Source organism: Macrotis lagotis, chromosome 5, assembly GCF_037893015.1.
Source record: "Macrotis lagotis isolate mMagLag1 chromosome 5, bilby.v1.9.chrom.fasta, whole genome shotgun sequence".
Taxonomy (NCBI): Eukaryota; Metazoa; Chordata; class Mammalia; order Peramelemorphia; family Peramelidae; genus Macrotis; species Macrotis lagotis.
This window is the reverse complement of record NC_133662.1, coordinates 187209707-187227744: the sequence shown is the minus strand read 5'-3', so window position 1 is coordinate 187227744 and position 18038 is coordinate 187209707. Positions and strand designations below refer to the sequence as shown.

General features: G+C 39.6%; 1 protein-coding gene across 6 annotated transcripts in view; it reads left to right on the top strand.

Annotated features, from left to right (window-relative positions):
* The window catches only part of FRMD1 (FERM domain containing 1), an 89226-nt gene that overhangs the window by 64931 nt on the left and 6257 nt on the right, over positions 1–18038 (top strand). For 4 of the 6 annotated variants that reach the window (XM_074188068.1, XM_074188064.1, XM_074188063.1 and 1 more), the window contains 9 exons: positions 1248–1324; positions 5155–5341; positions 6655–6810; positions 9705–9770; positions 9996–10064; positions 10848–11022; positions 13503–13829; positions 13976–14104; positions 15666–15745. In XM_074188068.1, coding sequence (XP_074044169.1) covers positions 1248–1324; positions 5155–5341; positions 6655–6810; positions 9705–9770; positions 9996–10064; positions 10848–11022; positions 13503–13829; positions 13976–14104; positions 15666–15745 — 1266 coding nt within the window. The remainder of the gene's footprint in view (positions 1–1247; positions 1325–5154; positions 5342–6654; positions 6811–9704; positions 9771–9995; positions 10065–10847; positions 11023–13502; positions 13830–13975; positions 14105–15665; positions 15746–18038) is intronic. The other 2 variants (XM_074188066.1, XM_074188067.1) reach the window with 2 other exon arrangements.

The window sequence follows — 18038 nt, the reverse complement described above, 5'->3', positions numbered from 1 at the left end:
GAGCCATCTAGGTCCGGTGGCCAGATATGAATCAGGATGACTGGAGATGTCCCTGGATGTGAGGCAATCAGGTTTAAGTGACTTGCTCAAGATCACACAGCTAGTGTATCCAGTTTTTGAGGCTGGATTCGAATTCCCTTCCTGACTCCAATTAGGAAGAAACTTCTGTTCCACTAGGAAGAAACTGGAAGGTTCAGCTAGAAAGCTGCCCCTATTCCACATGAATGTAACCCAGTGAAATGTATAATCCCTTTAGGCTAAGCCTTCCCAACAGGGAGGAGCCAAAGACAAATAAATGTTCATGACCACAAGCAACTATGCAGAGAACACATTTCCATTCAATGCTACAATTGACTGTGTGACTTGGACAAGTCATTTCATCCTGTTTGCCTCAGTTTCCTCATCTGACTGGGGGAGCTAGGTAATGCAATGGATAATGTGCCTGGCCTGGAGTCAGGAAGATCCTCCTCCTGGGTTCAAATCTGGTTTTAGACACCATCTGTGTGACTCTGGACAAGTCACTTCACCTTATTTGCTTCAGTTTCCTCATCTGTAAAATGAGTGACAAGAAAATGGCACAACTATTCCAGTAACTCTGCCAGGAAAACCTCAAAAGATGCCACAAAGAGTCACTAGATTGAAAATGACTAAACAGGGACGGCTAGGTGGCACAGTGGGTAGAGCACTGGCCCTGGACTCAGGAGTACCTGAGTTCAGATCTGGCCTCAGACACTTAATATATTACCTAGCTGTGTGGCCTTGGGCAAATCACTTTAATTCTATTGCCTTGCAAAAACTTAAAAAAAATGACTAACATCATCATATTATACCAAATCAAAAGTTCTGACCTTTTAAATTTCTACACTGCTTCCATATTCAAATCTGTATTTCTGGTTTCATGCGCAATCAGCAGGTATTCATTATGAACTTGCTGTGTGTGTGTGTGTGTGTGTGTGTGTAGGACATATAAACAATTCCACATTTCATAATTTCTTGTGTCATAGGTTTAAAAATGATTATTTTGTGCTATCTGTTTAAATTTTTTAAATGGCTTAAATGTAGGTTTAGAAGAAAGGAAAGATACTTAGATAATGATTTAGGCAAAGTTTAAGGGCACAAAATAAATTCATAGAAGAAAATGAAAAGGGTTGTAGGGAGGAGTATGATGTTGGAATGCTGTCATCCACAGCATGAAAGCCAGTAGATAGTGGTGATTTCATTTGTATTTTGTATAACCATTCTTACAGGGAAATGAGAAATCCAACCCTCCTTTTGTTGCCTTCTTCAGAGTGCAATATTATGTGGAAAATGGGAGAATTATAAGGTACTTATTTATGTATTCATTTTTTATTGGTTTGTTTTAACTTTTTTCTTTTAATTTTGAATTCCAAATTCTATCCCTCTCTCCAGGCCATCCCTCATCCATTAAAAACCAAGTAGTATGATATCCATTTTTGTATTCATTTTTACGACCTTTTAGTAAGAGTGAAAAGCTGAGTTTCTGTGAAGATAAAGTAGAAGCTTTTTATATATCTTTAAAATTGGAGTTAGCTACCACCTGTCCTGTTGTCTTCTTAGCTCTTGTGAGTTTCATTTAACTGAATTTTGAAGGTCCTTGATTAAATCCCAACACCTGGACAAGCAATCTATATTTTAATTTTGTTGGAAAAGAACAAAAATCAGACTTCAGTGGCATTGGATGGAAATGATTTTTTCCCCCCTTCAGAATGTCACCACACACACTCTGCATAGCTGCTCCTTTGCTTTCGGCTCCTTCCCTATTGGGAAGGCTAAGCCTGAAGGGTATACATTTGAGTGCATTCCATTCGTGTGGCATTCTAGCTGAACCTCCCAGTTTCTTCCTGTTGGAACAAAAGGACCTTTTTAGTGCTATCATCCAGGGCATTGTGTAAATGTTATCCCCAAACTGGAAACATTTAGGTGAGTTTAAAACTAGCTGGACCCATCACCACCACCCCTATTCCCTTTCTCCCTACTGGGGAAGCTGCCTTTGAGTGTTTTTTCCTCACACTGATATCCCCCTTGCAAACTTTCTGACCAGGAAGGGGACCTTTAAAAACAACAGTAACCCTAGAAAGCCATGGTTCAAAAACTTTAAAAGTGATTGGTTGGGGGTTGGCTAGGTGGCACACTGGATAGAGCACTGGCCCTGGAGTCAGGAGTACCTGGGTTCAAATCCAGTCTCAAACACTTAATAATGACCTAGCTGTGTGGCCTTGGGCAAGCTACTTAACTCCATTTGCCTTGCAAAAACCTAAAAAAAAATGATTGGTTGTGGTTCTGACCCCTTTGTCTTTGGAACAAGAAGAGGAGGGGATAGGAAAAAAAAAAATTAGTATGATTTTGGAATACCTTTGGTTCAGTGCAGCAAAACCGCTCCTGGGTGTCTATTATGAGCTAAGTCCACTTGTCAGGAATTCGGACATGGACTATGATACATCCTCCCTCCTGATACAGTTTGCAATTGAATAAGAGGAATAAGATGTGTTCTCAAAGAAGATATAATTTGTAATATGGTAGCTACAGAGAAAAGGTACAAATTTAGTAGGAAACTGGAGAAGGAGAGACCACTTTCAACTGGGGGAGAAGGGAAGGCCTACTGTAGTGTCGGTCCTTACATATTTGATAAAGATAGAGGAACTATGGTCTTGTATGAATGTATCAGTTATCAAAGATAAGAACAAGTTGAGGAATAGGTTATATAGACTTGGTCAATAAATTAGTGTAAAATAAGACAAGAAAGTTGGCACCAGATATCCTAAAGGACTTTGAGTTTGAATGCACCAGACTTTTGGCTTTCCAGATTGGTTCAGGGAGTAGAATGACTATTCTGCCCATATTAAGGGGGCAGTGACTTGAAAGAGCTAAAAAGGGAATAAGCCTGAATTCTACTTGAAACCAGCTCTCTTGTAACCTTTACCAGTAAGCTGCCTCTTCAGACCTAGAGTGCAATGACAATGATCTTCAAGAGGCAAAATTTGTAAACCTTATTCTGACCTATTTGGATGCCTCTTGGGTACAGTAATATTAATTATATGAAGCTGAAGATTAAGCCAGTCAGTATGTCCATTTATTAGGTGCTAGTGGATATAGGCAGAATGTAGAGTCAGGGAGCACACACAATTTGGGGATTTTTTTTTTCTGTTTTGTTTTGTTTTTTTTCACCTAGGAAATTTGGAAGGGGAAACCTGAGAGAGAGATACAGTATGATAGCTCAGGGATAGTAAGGTTCAAAGTTTCTTTTTAGGATAGGAAAGAAATGAAACTATTTTCAGCAAGTAAGTAGCTATTAGGGAAAAATTAAAGATTAGGGAGGGTGGAGTAGATGGTTGGTTAAAGGAAAACTAAGACATACCTGGTAGACCGGAAACTAATTGGTCATGTGAATAAATTCCAAAGGTCATTAGGAAAAACCACTATATTCAAGCTTCTCCCAAAAGGGTGTTTTCTCCAGGCTCCTTGAAGGGGAAATGGGAGGGGGAAGTTAATGGGGTCAGAGTGATGTGGAAAGAAAACAGACCACTGGGCTCAGAATCAAAAGGTCCAAGTCTGAATCTTAGGTCCATTCCTTCGCTATGTGGTCTCAGACAAGAATATATGTAATATTTGAATTTTTATTGTTAGCATTGCCTGCATTTGCTGGGCCTCAGAATATACAAAATGAATACAAGGTAATTGGGTTAGAGGAGACATGAGCACATGTGGAACCAAAAAAAGACTTCATGGAGATAATGCTTAAGCCAAATTTTCAAAGAAACTATGCAGAAATAGGGAGGGAAAGTGTCTTAAATGGGGTCCAGCTAGTACAAAGAAATGAAGACAGCATATGTGAGAAACAGCTGAACACAACAGTATTACAAAGGAGAAATAATCTATAAAGGTAGGTTGGAAACAACTTGTGAAAAAGTTTAAAATTAAAGTTTTTATTCATTTATAGAAATAGGGTAGAGCCAGAGCAGGGGCATAACCTGGTCAGTCAAACCACCCTTGAAAAATCATTTGGGACAGCTAGGTGGCTCAGTGGTTAGAGTAGTGGCCCCGGAGTCAGGAGGACCTGAATTCAGACACGGTCTCAGACACTTAATAATTGACTAATTGTGTGACCTTGGGCAAGTCACTTAACCCCATTGCCTTAAATAAATGAAATTTTAAAAAATTAAAAATTTTTGTAAAAAATTATTTGGTTACTCTCTAGAGGCTTAGAGAGTCCTTTGTGTTAAGGAAATCAGTTAGGAGCTTACTGCAGTTGTCTTAAGTGAGGAGTGACAGGTCTCTGAATTAGCTTGTTGACATGTGAAAGGAGAGAAGGGAAAGGATATCAAGAATCAGCAGCCAAGACTGCATATTCAGGGTGAGGGAAGTTTGCAGTCTGGAAGGATTGTGATAGGGAAGTTATAAACAGCTATTGTAAATTGTTACAATTTTACTATGATTATCCTATTTGGAATAATCTTAAGTAAATATTTCATTACAAGTACCTACAGTTGTAAAAATGTTGTTCTTGGGATCAGAGATCTAGAAGGGGCCTGGAAGGGGCCTCATTGGCCATTGAGTCCAACCTTATTTTATGAGTAAGTACGGGGTACCCAGAATGTCGACCTATTGTACTGAACCATTTCCCAAGGATGAAGAAGTAAATATGATGTAGACCCTCATTTATTTATTTATTTATTTATTCATTCATTCATTTATTTATTTTTTAGGGGTTTTTTGCAAGGAAATGGGGTTAAGTGGCTTGCCCAAGGCCACACAACTAGGTAATTATTAAGTGTCTGAGACTGGATTTGAACCCAGGTACTCCTGACTCCAGGGCTGGTGCTTTATCCACTGTGCCACCTAGCTGCCCCAGACCCTCCTTTAGATAGAGATAATAGCCTCCAGTAAGTGAGATGACAGATCTCTGTCTCTCTGTACACAGACACATACACATACATACATATATATATAGGGAAAGTCTATGAGTGTCAAATACATGTTCTGGGTTCCTGCTCTGTAGGGTCAGAGTTGAGCTTCCCTTTGGGGCATCTTCTGCTCGCAACATGATGGCCTCTGGCCTAGACTCAGCTATGGAGCTGCCTTGGTACATGAACTTTATCATACTCAGCTGTTTGTGTTTTTTCTCTTGTGTTCTAGTGACAAGGTTGCAAGACGTCTCTACTACCACCACCTCAAGGAGCAGGTGCTAAGGTCCCAGTGTACCCATAAGGAGGAAGTCTACTTCTTGTTGGCTGCCTATGGATTGCAGGCAGACTTGGGCAACTATAGAGAGACTACCCATGTTGGGAAATATTTTGAACCTCATTCCTACTTCCCTCAGTGGGTAAGGTTTTCCTCTATGTTTATAACATAATTTACTGAGGCCCTGCTGCCCAGGATGTGATAAGATTTCCTTTTCACCTTTCCTTATGTGACTTCTCTCACGATAACACCAACTTCGTTATGTTTTTGTTCTTTGGACAATTACAGTCACATTACTTGGAATTACAAAGGGGATAAGGAGAAGAGGGTAAGGACAAAGGCAAAATATTGGAAAACAGGTGAAATATCTTAAACTTCAAGAAAATTTAGATGGCTTGATTGTTTTTCCTTTTTTTTAAAAATTGGGTGCTCTGTATAGTTTTTAGAAGAGCACTGCTGTCAGAGGACCTGTATTCAAATCTTACCCAACACTATGACTTTAGACAAGTCACAACCTTCCTGGGCCTCTTTTTTCATCTGCCAAGAATGAGGGAATTGATTTAGGGGGACTGAGTTCCCTTCCAGTTGTCATTGGAGCAAGATGCTTTTCTCAAAGAATTCATGATATGGATTTCTATATCTTTATTCCTGTATCTTTCAGCATCTGCTCATACCTACCCCCTTTTTATTTAAATAAATGAAGGATATTAAATATGGTTTAATGAGAGAGTTCTAGACATGCAGTCAGAAGACTTGAGATTCTTGTCACTACTCTGCCATTTACAGACAAAAACTGTGGAGAAGTCACTTTTGAATCAGTCGACAATGCCTAAATCTCAAAGTTAAGTGGAAACTGAGTAAAACTATCACAAACATATTTTTATAAGATTCTGTCTCTGTCTTCAAGTGCTGTCTTGTTTAATTAGGGAATGCACAGAAGAGACAGACAGTAAAAAAGGAATTTGCTTGATTCTCAGTAAGAAATAAGTGATGTAGATAAATCAATTGGGGGGGGGATTCATGGACGTGGTGGGACAGGAATTCGAATGGACTTTAGAGATCATCTGTTTCATTCTCCCCATTTTATAAATCTGAAAACTGAAAGTCACCAAGGTAATAGGCCTTATTCAGAAGCCACATAGTCATAAAAAATAATAAAAATTTAAAATGCAAAAAGAAAAAAAATAGTCGCATAACTAACAAAATATTGAGCTAGAGTAATCAGATTCTAGCTTTGCTTTTTAGAACCTGTTCATTTTCAGGTAAGTCACCTCATTAATTTACACATTGAATTTCTCATTGATAAAATGTCAATTAAGCAAGATGATCTCAAAGGTCCTTTTCAACTCTTAAATTCTGTAATCCTGGGCCTTAAAGGGAAAGATGGAATTAGGTAAATTAAGTGGGATGGAAAGGGAAGTGCAGAGAGCTGCTGACCTGTCATTCTTTCTGTAGATTATCACAAAGAGAGGGAGAGACTACATCCTAAAGCATGCTCCAGAGATTCACCGCGAGCAGCAGGGGATGACCACCAAAGAGGCCATGTTAAAGTTCATCAAGGAGTCCTGTCTGCTAGAAGATGTGCCTGTTCATTTTTTCAAATTACAAAAGGTTGGGCAGAACACAGGAGGAACAAACATATTTAATCTATCGTCTGCTAGTGAATCAAGGCTTGGCCCTGATGAGCTATACTCCTTTTTAATGTCTCTCATGTACCAAGAAGCAACAATGTTTATGGAAGGCATAGGGCTGATAACTTGTCTGTCATCGTGAAGTCTTCCCATTTCTAAATGGGTCTAAAATGCTGTATAGGGATATACAAAAGGGTGAGGAAGAAGGAATCATGCGTCTGGTTTCCATTAAAATTTCATTCTCAAATTCAATCAAATGTTGACCAGATGAGATGAGTTGATTAAACAAGGTGCTTTCTAAACTATAAAAAAGTATTTTCTAAGTGTTAAATCTTACTTAGTGTTCTGTAAAAATCAACTATTTAGACTCCCCTTTTTTATAGATGAAGAAATTTAAGACTCATGAAAATGACTGGATTTAATAATAATTATCTGTCATGAGCAACGTTATTTAGTTGAAGTTTTCCTGTCACTCATAAGAGATGAGGGGAAAATTTCCTTGTGAGTCTTAGAAAGTTTTATAACATATAGCCCCAGAGATTTAGATTCTACTATAGATTTAAATATACTATAGACTTTACTTAGTGAATGTATGAGAAGAGACTTTTCTGGGCACAGGAGGTAGGCACCTACCTAGGAAAATTTTGACCTGCACACCTTTAAGCCCTTTGGATCTAGGGCAGACTCAAAATCTTAGTGAGTTTTTGTTGACTCTGTAGACAATTCCAAGTAGTTTTCTTCTATCACATGGGTCCCAGGGGGGCACACAAGCTGTTTCTAGTAGTAGCCAGAAGGTACCCACGGCTTGTTTCTTCATTTCCCTGAATCCCTACTCGTATCTCATTTTACTGATAACATTCACAAGAGGAAGGTATCAAGTTCTCCGGGGGATGGTTGGGGGAAATAAATTTCATTTCTGGCTTTAAGCCTAATGTTAGTTTAATCTCTTATCTGTCATGCCTCTTTCCTCTACTCCTCCAACTCCTGTGCTTTCTCTCCACCAATATCTTTTCCCCTTATTCTACTATAGCAATTCTTTCAAGAGGTGAGGAGTACATGGCTCATAAAGAAGGAATGCCTAGGATCTATTTTCAAGGATATAGTAATAGTCCATCCAGGGAGCCCAAAGGCAAACAGAGGGTAGCTTTTGGGTGATCTAATCACAGACTGTGTTTGCCCTGTTGGTGCACTTTGATTTCCTGGGTAGTCCTGTCTGCCAAGGTCCTTCCCATCAACGTGCCTGTGATAAAAGCAGATTGGGGGGTGGGGATGGTATTTATGCTCTTTAAATTAGGCTGGGTGATGTAATCAGTTATAAGAAGCTAGAGCCTAGGCAATTATTGTTTGGAAGACCTGGGCATGTTGGTTGTGTGAATAGCCACAGGCACTCTGCAGACTTACGAAAGAGACTCCACATCAACTTGTTGGTTCTTGCTCTTCCTGTGGGTGGATTTGTGGAGCTGACCTGTTTCTTAGGGAGGTTGCCCAGATGGATCCTTTTGTGGTGTCTGTACCCACAGTCCTGGCCTGTTCCCAGACCACATGTGGCAGTTGTGTTAGTATATATTGAAATGATTTTATCTTTATGTGAAAGCATAAGCAGGGAGTGTAAACTAGATTGTTCTATTAGGATAAAATTTTGAATATCTACCCATGTGGACTATATCCAGGTTATATAGGTTTAGCAAAGCTTGGCCTGGTGTGATTTCCCTTAGGACAGGTGACATACAGTAAATTTCAGCTTAGCCCTGAATTTAAGGTCAAAGTCCTTTCTTTGTTGTACAGACTGGAATCATACCCTTTGTACCAAAATAATCAATGATATGTCTTACAAGGAGAAACCCATTATTTTTTTCACAACAACACAAGTAGTACTTAGGCTTTGTCAGGGTAAGAGACTGCAACAACAAGCATTAAGCTGGAAGGCATGAACACCTGTGCTTCAACTCTAAGGGTTGGGGAAGCAAGGGCATTTGTACTTACATATTCCCAAGCACTCAGGCTCTGGGCACAACTTACCTTGAAAGGGAAGAAACAGACACCAGCCCCATTGTTTCTCTATTCAAAATATATAAGAATTAAATGAATAAGAAAGACTTGGCTCTCCTCCTGTGGGAGCCCTGCTCTGCTCTCTGAAGGAATTGGGAGTGGAAGGAGAAACAGGGGTGAGAGGCTCAGCAGTGAGTTTAAGGCCTGGATCCATAGACACTACACTAAATCCAGATGGAAGATGTTATTGACAATGCACTATGCTTTGACTGGGTTCTGAATTAAATGCATATTTGTGGTATAACCTCAGGAACTAACTACCATGTATGCCATTGTTTCTATGAAAATCATGTTTGGAATTCCAAATAACGTTTCTGAAATGGACACAAGGCAGGGGCTCACTTTGCTCACGTCCCTACTATAAAAATGGGATTTTGCTTTCAATTTCTTGAGTCCATCTGCAGCCCATCCAGTTGCTGACCTCCCAAGTACAGCCGGGCCTCATCAGATGTGTCAATAGGTAGTGATACAGTGATGCTTTTATTTACTTATTTGGGGAGATGTTAATCTCCTTGCCTGAGCAATTTGGGAAATGAAGTTTTGTTTCTTAGGTCAAGCAGAGACCTGGATTTTGTCTAGCAATCACAGATTTTGCTAATCACAGATAACACTGTGTCAGTAGGTATATGACCTCAAACATTCAAAAGTGAGAAACAACATCCCCCCCCCCCCCACACACACACACCATCTTGCAGTGATAGGTATCAGCTACATTCGAATGTCAGATAACTCTGGCATCCTTTTGACTTGCTGTAGGAATATAACTTGTGTGTGGATAGGTACACATACAACTTTTGACCTTATTGCCTTTCTATATCCTGATAGGATAAGAAGGAAGATCGACCTACGATAGTCCTGGGTCTGACCCTAAAAGGAATGCACATTTATCAGGTAATGAAAGAGGCTTTAGCTCCTCATCTTTGTCCACAGACATTTCTCCCTCACCCTTCCAACCCTATAAAAGTATTTTCACCTCCCTGAAGGCACAAATACTAGGCTCTGTGCATTGTTAGCATTCTTTCTCTTGCCTAAGGCAATTCAGGCCCCATCCTCCACTTCTAGGCTCTTCCCAGTTTCTGGCCAATCCCAAACCAGGTGATGTTTGTTATTTTACAGGAGGCAAACCATTCCCGACAGCTGCTCTATGACTTCCCTTGGTCACATGTTGGAAAACTAGCATTTCTTGTGAGTATAGAGGAACACTAGTGACATGATGTAAATGTGGAACCTTTGATCCAGAAGACTATGCAAATATACATTATCATGAAAAACATTCAGACGTTTATTAAGTCTGCATGGCATTCGTCTAGTCATTGCGCAAGGGCTTATGATCCCTGACCTATAGAAGCACATCTATATCTGTATATATGTGTGTGGGGTGGCACAGGATTAGAGAGACATACTCACATGCTTCTTGATACTAGTGTGAGGAGGATTATATAGTGCTGAAGAGGGGTAAGGCAGCAGGTCCCAAAGGACACAGGGGAGGTGTCCATTTTCACCATTATAGACTGAGAACTGGAATGGACTTCAGGTAAAACAGTCCAGAAATTGAGGGTTCAAAAAAATCGCCAAGCTGAAATTCTTACTCAGTCCCTGCCTCCATTTTCAGTACTCTTAATTAACACACTATTCCACATTGCTGCTCACTTTTGCCTACTGAGTTAAGCCTTTAAGTCTTCTATATCTTTTCTAGAGTTTAATTGAGACTTGGCATGATATGAGTATGAAAATTGTCCCTTATGCATGTGCCACACTCCCTTCTTCTCCTCTGCCCCTTGTCATAGGACCTAGAGTGGCCATATATTCTCTATTGAGGACTCATCCATCTAGTGACCCAGGATGAGCAGTGGGTCTGTCAGACTCTAAGGTTGGGGGGGAAGAGAGTTGACTCCTAAAGCCTTAGGAGTCTTTTAGAATATCATGTCCCTTTGTTTCCAAGAAGGTCAACTTTGTGTTTTTACTCAGGGGAAAAAATTTGAGATCCAACCAGATGGTTTGCCGTCTGCTCGGAAACTGGTCTACTACACTGGCTGTCCATTTCGCTCTCGGCACTTACTGCTATTACTCAGTAACAGCCATCGGCTCTACCTGCACGTCCAGCCATTGCTCAGGCAGATCCGGCAGCTGGAGGAAGCAGAAGGTAGGATATGAGCAAGGCAGAAGATAGAGCATTTGGGTTGCGTATTGGTGAAGAAAACCCCATATCTCTTTGTATAAGTGTGAATTAAATAAGGAGCGATACATATGCGAAAGTTCTATTCTAAATGTTTGGATCAAAGAATTATTTCATACAGAGCCCTTGACAAGATAATAGAAATATATATTTCTTTCAATAATGTGCTACTCTTCCTCTTTCCTGGTTGTGCTTTTTAATTTGAGAGAGGAGTGGGGAGCTCATCCTTTCTCAAAATCTTACCATTGCTCCCATTTTTAATTATAGTAGTTTCCCAGAGACTGGTTTGGAAGGCCTTTTGAAACCATTATTCCCTTCTTCAGGTATCATGTTGATGAAAATATAGATGGAGAATAGGTCAAGAAATCTGCCCATCTTATTTTTGTACCAGTCCTCACCCCCATACCCTCTACCCAGTTGTTTGAAATGGACTTATTTTAGATATTTTCAGTTGTGTTCTACTTTTTGTGATCCTATTTGGAATTTTTTTGGAATGGTTTGCCATTTTCTTCTAACTCATTTTATAGATGAAGAAACTGAGGCAAACAGGGTTAAATGACTTGCTCAGGATCATTTATCTAATAAGTGTCTAAATCTACTGCCTCCTCTTTTCTAGCACATAGAGAAACTGAAATTCGAAATTGGTTCCTCTTCCAGATACACCTGTTAGATTCTTTCCATTCCTTTTTGTTTTGAGTGTTTTGAGCTATTCACCTGACTGCCAGGCTATCATTTATGCTTCTTCCCATTACCTTGAATGTTTCAGTCAGATTAAGCCCAAATGATTCTCATCCAGTCTGTGAGGGCCGGCATTCCTAAGCTAGGGCTGTTGTCTGTGGGGAGGAGCAGGAGCAGAGGAGATGGCTTACAGGGTGATGGATGGGCAAAGCCTGCACATTCCTTTGATCTGTAATGAATCCATTTAGCTGAGCTCTGCAATAGCTCAGACAGGATTGCCAAGAATTCCACATGCCTCCATCTGTCCTGGTCTTCCCAGCCAGCCCTGATGCCCTTGCTATTACAGAAAGAAAATCGTTATAGACACCCATCCTCAATTTCTCCTTTTGTAGGCTGGCATTGAGGAAAGAAATTTCCCATGGTTTGTCCTGTGTCTTTCAAAAGGCAGCTGATAATTATATAATTAATTGTAGTCAGCATTTTATGATTGGATTCACCTTGAACTGAAGAGGAGGAAGATTGGACTTAGAACTATGTTTTGCTTCAGTCTTTCCAAACTATTAGTCTCATGTGGGAGTGTTTGTTGAGTGAAATTTCTTCCCCTCCTGCCAGAGTAGGTGTGGTGGAGGGAGTGTCCATTTTGGTGGCCTAATTGTAAACAATGATAGCAAAGTGATAATTTCTCTAGAAAAGATCAGTGTGTGTCCTTGTGGAGAGTCAGCATTTTTGCTCTGTCTTCTTAGACACCTGGAAATGATAGCAATTTAATTCTGGTTGTTTTGTTTTGGGGGTTTTTTCAACATTATGTCCTGACAACGAAGAGAGATAGGAACTGAGTACCTATGGAGAAATCTATTTTCCATAGATTTCATTGGTTTAGGGTATTTCCATGTGAGGAAACTCCCTCCATCAATGCAGGATAGCACCTTCATTTTTCCTCCTCAGCAATTTCCAAACAGTACCATAATTGGGTCAATTATTCCTTATTTGATAGGCACATGCCTATTTTCTAGCTCTTTGACAGTGCAGAATACTGATAGATCCTGTTTCCTCTTTCCCTCTCCAATGCCTAGTGTTAGTGTCACTGGGTCAAAAAGTATACACAAGGGGTGGCTAGGTGGTGTAGTGGATAAAGCACTGGCCCTGGAGTCAGGAGTACCTGGGTTCAAATCCAGTCTCAGACACTTAATAATTACCTAGCTGTGTGGCCTTGGGCAATGGGCAAGCCACTTAACCCCGTTTGCCTTGCAAAAACCTAAAATATATATAGATATAGATATATATAGGTATAGATATAGATACACACACACACACACACATTCGAGTTGATTTGGTTCCGATGGCTTCCCAGAATGACTGGACCAGTTGATAGCTCCACTTTAATAGTATATTAGTGTTTGTTTTTCCACAGTCCTTTGAAGCATTTTTCAAGCTAGTTTTCTCTCTTTGAAACTGTTTGTTCATATCATTTATATGGGAATAGTCTCTGTTCTTAAATTTTAATCAACTCTGGCATGTATCTCAGATATCTATCATTATCTATTTTATTTTGTGTGATCCTTCCTATTTTCTCCAAAACTTGGGTCTTAGAATAGTCTTTAGAAGATAAAAAATTTGTCTAGGGTCACATAGCCAGTAGTCATCAGAAGCAGAGCCCAAACTTAGCATTTTCTGATCTTTGAAATCTCTGATCCACTGTACTTCATTGTCTGTCAGATGATCTTTATTCATTCCTTGATAACTCTACCTTTTCTTCTTCACCTCTTTAGAGAAGAAGCGTTATCGGGAATCATACATCAGTGATACCTTGGAGATGGACCTCGATCAGTCAGACAAACACTCTCATGGCAGTGGAAGTAGTAGAGGCAGTGGTCGGAACCACCATCACCGACTCTCCCACCATTCAACGGATAGCCATGGCAGTTCCCACACCTCTGGCATCGAGGCTGACTCCAGACACCGTGTATCCGTGGAGATGTCTGTGGATGAACCCTTTGGCATGGACCTGGGCCATGGTAAAGAGAAGTCCTGCGGCTCCACTACCAGCCACAGCAGCTCTGGCATAGGTAGCAGCAGTAAAGGGAGAACAGAGGATGGTGAGTGGGTGGGGGGACCAGAGGAACAGGAAGAGGAGATTCTGGCCTCCTAGAGAGTATACTTGGTCTGGGGAGAGCTAAGTCAGTTTTCTAACCTTGAGATCCAAGTATCTAATACCTTTCCTTTTTGCTTCTTATTGCTGCAGAGATAGAAGTGATGGTAGATGGGCCAGAGGATGTGACATTAGATGATCTGGTGGAGAACAATCCATTGGACAAAACAACTAAAGGGATCTCAATGGCCCCGCTTGCTGTTGGGCTGCATGGTTGTAAAGGTAAGGATGACTGAATTTATGAATGTTACAATGGAAAGAATACTGAATTTGTTTGCACAGCACCTTTATTCAAAACACGACTCTTTTGAGACATAGAGTTAGTCATCTAACTTTTCTAGGCTTCATTTCCTATAATCTTAAAATGAAAGGATTAAATTTTCTTTTCTAAATCATATCTTAATTTTCTGGAAAAAAAAAGTCACTAAAAAACAGATAACACCCTGGTTGAACTTTGCAGAATAACAAAGTTCTATTTGTTTAGAATCCATATGACCAAAAATCTCTTAATTTGATTAATCTTTTTGCAGAATGTGTGTGTGCACATTCTGTTTTTATGACAGAAAAAATAGTAAATTCATTATAGCTGATAATAGTAGATTTTATTTTTTTATTCCCCTATGGAATTATCATAGTCAGGACAGCTAGGTGGTACAATGTTAAAAAGCCTTAAGCCTGTTAAAAAGCCTTAAGCCTGGAAACAAGAAAACCTGAGCCAAATTTGACCCCACTTAGAATTGTGTGATCTTTGGCAAATCACCTCAGGTACAATGGAGATGATAATATCTACCTACCAGAATTGTTATTAGCCTCTAGTGAGATAATATTTGTAATGTGATTAGCACATTGCCTGTTACCTGGGAAACACTATGTAAATGCTGGCAGTAATGATGATGATTACATCAATAGATTCATTGATTCAACATAATCTCTTTGAACTCCCCCATGGTATGCCAGAGTGGCAATTGTGATGAGTCTGAGGTGGAGCAAAGTGATAACTCCTTGTATTTCTGTACTGCCTTAAATATTACAAGGAATTTTGTAATAATAGAGAAGAAATATTTCATTGAGTGTGAAGAGTTGGATTCAAGGTTCAGCTTTTGCACTTAAACTCCTGTGTCACTTTTCTCATCTACAAAATTGGACTAAAGAGCACTGAAGATACCCTCCAGTTCTAAATATTAGGGATCCCAGGAACCTTAAATTTCCTCATATGACAGGAAGTAGTATACAAGAACTATTGGTGCCATTTTGTAGTTGAGAGAAATGAAGCACATGGAAGGTTGGTGATTTGCCATAGTATACACAGCTAATGAATAACTGAACTTGTATTACGTTACTTGACTTGAAGACTAGTTCTCTTACCATTGCTAGTCTTAACAAATATTCTGATTCTTCAAAGAAAATTATATTCACTATATAATATGACTAATTTTTGAAATATTGATAAATGGGATAGTTACTTCTTGAAATATTGAAGGTACATAAGCTGTCTTGTGAGTAGTTTTCCTTTTATATGCTTTGGTTTTTCCAACAAAGCAAACATAAATGGGCATCTTGTTGCCTAATGAACACAGTAAGGCAGGATGAATGAAAGGTGCAGGAGAATGTCATCCCCCATTGGGTCAATCTGTAGCCCTTGATGAAAGGTTTATCTGAAGATTGGCATGGAATATTAAGAGTGCTGAACTGGCACAAAAGTGGGAAGCAGTTGAGCAATGAGAGAATGTGACTAGAAACCTATGGTTGATGATCCCTACTTTCTTTTCTTCTTTTCCAACAGCCTCTCACCAGGAACCCTTTGCTGTGGTGCAGATAACACTGGTCAAGATGAGAGGTCAAAGTTTTGAAGCCCTTAACCAGGTACAGGAGGGTGACTTATATGACAGTTGTATGTCCTTGGTCTTTTTTTTCTTTTTAAGAAATGCTCATATCCTGTCATCATATGTGATGGATCTTATATTCTTCATCTCCAAGAGACACAGTTATCATGATCCATTTTTTCCAACATAGGCAGATTAGCTTAGCTGGGCATTCCTATGCTCCCATAAGAAAAGGTTGGCATATTATTCAGCAGTCGAACTTTCTCCTCTCCTCCCTACTCCAAATGCTTCAATAACATCATCAGTAGCACTCATATTAGTAACAACAATTATAACTTGCATTTATATAATACCTATTTTGTGCTAAACAACTTTACACGTGCTTCATTTGATTCTAACAACAATCCTGGGAGTAGGTGCTGTTATTGTCTCTATGTTACAGATAAAAAATTGAGGCAATCAAAAGTTAAGTAACTTGTTCGGGATCACACAGCTTTTTAAATGTCTGAGGTTGGATTTGAACCAACTTTTTCATGACTTCATACACCTAGCTAGGTGCTGTACCACCTAGCTAGCCTTGACTTCAAGCTCATTTTAAGAATCTGGTATTCATTCACGCTTACTTCTCTCCACACTAGCCCCTAAATACATTGACAGACTTAGTTGTTGTTCCTCTATTTCAGTCGTGTCTGAAAACCATTTGGAATTTTCTTGAAGATACTGGAGTGGTTTGCCAATTCCTTCTCCAGCTCATTTTACCAATAAAGAACAGAGGCAAACGGGGTAAAATGACTTGCCCAGGGTCACAGAGCTAATAAGTTTTGAGATCACATTTGAACTCAGGAAAATGAGTTTTCTAGGGCTCAATAGTGCCACCTAGCTGCTTCATCGATTTAGTCCTGGCAGGGATTTAGGTGTCCCACATCATTTAACTCAAACTATTTTATAGATCAAGAAACCAAGGCCCTGGGAGGAGATGTATCCTACCTTAGATTCCAGCCTAACTGGGCTTTCAGTTTTAGGACCCCAGGCACCAAATGAAGTTCTTATTCTCTAGTATATTATGGCTTTGCAAGTAATCTCTCTCACCTAGACCTCGTGGTATAGAAATAGATAGTGTTCTCCTTTGATAGATAAACTGGGGCCTTGCTGAGGGAATGAACCCTATGGGTTTCGCTATTCCAGACCACTATTCTAAAATTGATCTATTTAAAGAGAGGGACAAAGTAGGTCATTATGTTTGCTTTATGAGGGAGGAAGGTGAAGATTCTGTACCATATAAGACAATGAGCATCTTGCAAAGATAAAATCAGTCTCAGTCTCCCTGTGAGTTCAGTATATGGCCAAGTGCTCTTTGCAGAGCTAGTTTAAAACTCATTGCGTATATCCCTGCTTCAGAGCCCCCAGCATTCATGCCTAAATAGTACTAGATTTCAGAGTGGCTAATGTTATACTTGGTTCCCCTTTCTTAGGGAAAATGATGGGGTACACATGGAGTGGCCATTCTCTTATACTTTGCATGCACAGCTCTCCTGGTGGTAGAGTGTTAATGGAAGCAATTTTCATTTGCTGGGAAATTAACCTGATTGGTTAAAGCACTGAATGGGAAATGATGCTTTTTGTAGAATTCATCCAATTCAACAAGTATTTATCAGAGTGATAAGTATTTGGAATATATCAGAACAAAAACTAATATGCCCTTGGGAAGCTCATATTACTACTACTAATAATGATGGCTTCATTTAGGACTTGAAGGTATATTAAGTCTCCTTTGATTCTCACAACTAAACTGGGAGGTACACTCTTTTTAAGAACTTAAATGACTTGCCCAGCAACAAGCTACTAGGAAGTATCTAAGGCAGGATTGAACTTGGGTCTTCCTGACTCCATTCTCTTGTGTTCTATCTATTTGGCTCCCCAGTACTCTCCTGGGTGATGCGCTTGAGTAGGTCTTTACTGAAGATAGTGATGAAACTTGATTAGAACTTATTTTATTTTGATTCAAATTGGTTAGCCTTGTTCTTTGTTTTGGCCATGTCCTCATTGTGTAAGTTGGTGATGTGAGAGATTGAAAACCAGGGACTCAGAAAGAAAGCACTTTTTAAAAAAAGATTGTGAAATCTTTAAAATCTAGTTCCACTCTACTGCTTCTAATCCAGAAGTTTTCCTTATTACCCTCTTTACAAAGAATTCATTAATTTAATTGTATGTGGCATTGTGTGAGGCCCTCTGAAATAGAAGTCTTCAAGAAACTCAGGAATGATATCTTAGTTGGTATGGCCCCACCTTTCAAGGCTCTGCAAACAGAAAGACAAAAACATTCATCAGACACA